This window comes from Apium graveolens, chromosome 10 (assembly GCF_009905375.1).
Source record: "Apium graveolens cultivar Ventura chromosome 10, ASM990537v1, whole genome shotgun sequence".
NCBI lineage: Eukaryota > Viridiplantae > Streptophyta > Magnoliopsida > Apiales > Apiaceae > Apium > Apium graveolens.
Window position 1 is genome coordinate 215,958,162 of NC_133656.1, and position 3,826 is coordinate 215,961,987.

The window sequence follows — 3,826 nt, forward strand, 5'->3', positions numbered from 1 at the left end:
TCCTTTCATATGATTGAGACTTAAACCTTTCAGGAAATGGTTTCCTATTTGCAATACAAGCCATTCCATCATCCATAACTGTTCCAGGTTGAAACACTTTCCTGTGATTCTCCTCCTGCACTAACATTCTGTAAGCATGAGAAATTGAAGGCAAAGGACTCATAACCAGTATATTACCCCTTATCATCTCAAAGTTGTCATTTAATTCATCAAGAACTCAATCAATCTTCTATCCTCTTGTGACTTTATCAACTTCTGACTAATCTGACAAGTGCATTGAGTACAATTGCAACTCTTAATAGGATCTACAACATCAAGTTGATCGTATAACATCTTAATCTTAGTGTAATATGTAGAAATGCTATCATGTCCTTGTCTAATCTCATATAATGATTGTTGCAAACCATACATCAGAGTTTCTGAAGCCTGAACATTATTCTCAGCCAAATTCTCCCAAATTTCCCTTGCAGACTTGAAATAAAGCATACTTCTAGCCAAATTCTGATCTAAAACTCCTAAAATCCATGAAATCATCATACTATTGCATCGTTCCCATGCCTTATAATATGGATCAATTTCAACAGGTTTTGGGATACTTTTATCAACAAATCCACATTTGTTTTTCGCAGACAAACTGATAAGAAACAATCTCTTCCAATCATTGTATCCAGTTCCATCAAACTTAATTAAAACTAATTTCATCCCAGGATTATCAAATGGATGTAAGTAGTAATGAGGTGATGGATCTTGAGAAGGTTCATGATGATGTGTAACAAGTGTGTGTGTTTGTGATGTTGATTCAAACATGATTAACAATCAAAGACAATATCGAAGAATGAAGAGATAGCGTTTTGTGATCTTAATCAAAAAATTGTGCGATTTCACACGAACAATATCAAGAATCAATTGAATCTCTCAAACTTGTAATCTCGAAGAATGATATATAGTATCACAAACTTATCAAGAAAATGAACGAACAAAACGATAATCTCGAAGAATTAGATACAATATCACAAAATTATCAAGAAAAATGATCGAAGAAAACGAGATCTGATATTACTAGAATGAAGCTTCGAAGAACACAATCAACTGTGATAATCATCAATAATTCAGCGAGGAATTGTAACACGGAGACCTGATACCATCTTATAAACCTTGATTCAACGGAAACAAAACATCAAACATGTACATCAAATTCAACATAACAAAGATAAATGTTCTTCATCCAAAACTTGAACAATCATTCTTTACACATCATCAAAGCTCACAATCTAACTAACAATTACTGAATTGAATCTACTGTATCTCTCACAAATCTCATCTTGAATAAGCTAGTTTCAAGTAAGTAAGAAATGAGAAGAAGACTAAGTTATTTATCTAACTGAATGTAACAGAATGGATACTGTTATTTTCTAACTAACATTCTAGACTGAAAAGACTATTATACCCTTGAAATCTGTTGACTGATGCAAGTCAGCTTTGACTTGGGTTGAGCTGACTTGGGTTGAGCTGTTGACTTGAGTGAGTGGAGTGAGAGTGACTATATTCAACAAATTTTTTTAACCCGCCCAACCTAACAACCTAACAGTACACATCCTAAGAGCATCTTCAATGATAATTGGAAGAACTATTAGCTAAAATATGATAAATCAAGAATTATGTAAAATTTTACCTAAGAAGAAGGGTAAACACTCTGATAATATTATGTATAATTATGATAGCAAAAATATAGCTAAGGGATTTAGTGGTTAAACAAATATAACCAATCAAATGTGATTATCTATATTTTTTGTAAGGACAATTATGGTTGGAGTGTTTCAAATTTTACATAATCTCTAAATATTGTCAATTAAATGCCACATAAATTACACATAGATAATTTAGTTAAGGGTTTTGCCCTGTTGAAGATGCTCTAAAAGGCTGCAACATATTGCCATGGATCTCCATTCAATTTTTTGGACTTTCCTTGCATACATCTATATGAGTAAATCGATTAGTATAATAGCGTGCCTCGTAACAAAAAGCACCGTATCCTGTGCACCAAACTAAAAACAGAATTCACACCAAAACCTCACGATCCTCTTTCGATTGTATATTTGGAGCCCGATTTCGGATGTTTAAATTGTTAACAACTATGAGAATGCATGGAAAATTGAAATGTCACCAATCTGATTTCAAGACTTGTCCATTCCAGAACTTATTTAACTACTATTAAGATTTGCGATTCTGTTGTCAGAAATGAAAAAACACGAACCAGAACGGTAAAATTTTGTATAATAATTTTTTTTTTGCTAAATGATTTGTGAAACTAGGTTTGTTGTTTGCCTCTATATGGGACTAATAAATTTACAGCTGATTTAAAAATTAACATACACTGTAAAAAAACACAAGAAAAAGAGGATGAATGATGATCATCAGCCTTCTCTTTGAGAAAGGCTTCTCCAAAACCCAGTCCCATAAAACCTATCCCACATTTCCTTCTCCAATTCCATCACATCGTTATCCATTTCCAACGACGTTCCACAAACAACTTGTCCCCCACCGCAACTCATCATATGTACTTCTTCGAATCCGCACTCGCATCTATTTCGATTCAGCTCGGGCGATGACATTGATCGCAATCTCCGCCTTTTCTTCATTCTTATTGCTCTCCTACAAAGCTTTGCAGGTACTTTGTAAACCGCCAGGAATAGAATTGCAACCACGCCTACAGGTAAGCAACATACTGCGGCGCATCCTGCAGTTGTCATGCCGGCTGTCTCGGCAAGACATCTAGAGGTATTGCGGTGTGATGGTATTGAGGTGGTTGATAGGAGGGGTTGTCGACGATCAAGTGGAGGTGATCGGAGAATTAAGTCTCGCGACATGATTTAAATAAACTGTTCTTCACGGAGCGCGACCCGACCGGACAATATTGTGTTTCTGGTATTATTGGATTTTGCCTGAATTGAGACAAAAAGACAAGAGGAAGAGGGAAGGATAAGTAGGGTTTGTCAAAATTAAGGAAGGCAAACCGAATGAAAAGTAGGGAGAAATCTGTACTTTATTGTGGTTTAATTTGGGAATGAAGGCGGAGAGAATAAAATGGGATGATAATTAATGGTGTGTGCTTTGTATATAAAAGTTTGTGTGTATGGGTTTAGAACAAAAGAGAGGGAGAGAAGACGTTGTATAGTTGTGTGGACGAAATCGAAATGAGAGGGGAATTTATATATTCGCACGCTAAATCAGAAGTATCTGGATGCTGATGATGACGAGTGGGATGTGGTATTTAAACACGGTACATAAATGTTAAATTATTCGCTAACGAGTACCGCACATATTTATTATTCATTACGTTGAAAAATTAAAATCAACCATTAACGAAAAAAGATATTATTTGATTAGCTGAATATTCTTAAGTAATAATTTAACCAAAATAATAGCTAAAATCAAACTGAAACAACCAGTTGTCGAACTAAGCTGGTGGGTTACTCATGTATGTATCATAAGTCATAAGCATTAGATAAGTGGATAAGCATGAAGTTATGAGCTGAAATGAACGCCTACGGCAGGTGTACACTCGTTTATTTGTAATTAAATCTAAATATATTGTAAAGAAAATCTATAAATTGAATATTCATGCGGTTTAAATTATTGATATTGTACTAGGAGTCTATGTCTCTATGATAGAGTAATCGACTGTGTAAACATTAACACCTGGAGCATTCTATCCGAAACATATCCAACACCAAATCCCCCTTGGTCCCCATCATGTCTCTCTTTTTTTCTTTCACCGCCTAGCTACTCCATCTCATCCGCCCTCAGTCCCATCCTATATTTTCTG

General features: G+C 34.9%; 2 protein-coding genes across 2 annotated transcripts; both read right to left on the reverse strand.

Annotated features, from left to right (window-relative positions):
* Positions 1-201: 201 nt before the first annotated feature.
* On the reverse strand, positions 202-807 carry LOC141691793 (uncharacterized). The gene has a single exon (XM_074496549.1). The coding sequence runs from the start codon at positions 805-807 to the stop codon at positions 202-204; it is 606 nt and encodes a 201-aa protein (XP_074352650.1).
* A 1,450-nt stretch (positions 808-2,257) lies between these two features.
* On the reverse strand, positions 2,258-3,211 carry LOC141688932 (uncharacterized). Its single transcript, XM_074493080.1, has one exon. It carries the CDS (start codon positions 2,865-2,867, stop codon positions 2,415-2,417), a length of 453 nt encoding a protein of 150 aa, XP_074349181.1. The 5' UTR covers positions 2,868-3,211; the 3' UTR covers positions 2,258-2,414.
* Between the last annotated feature and the right edge of the window lie 615 nt (positions 3,212-3,826).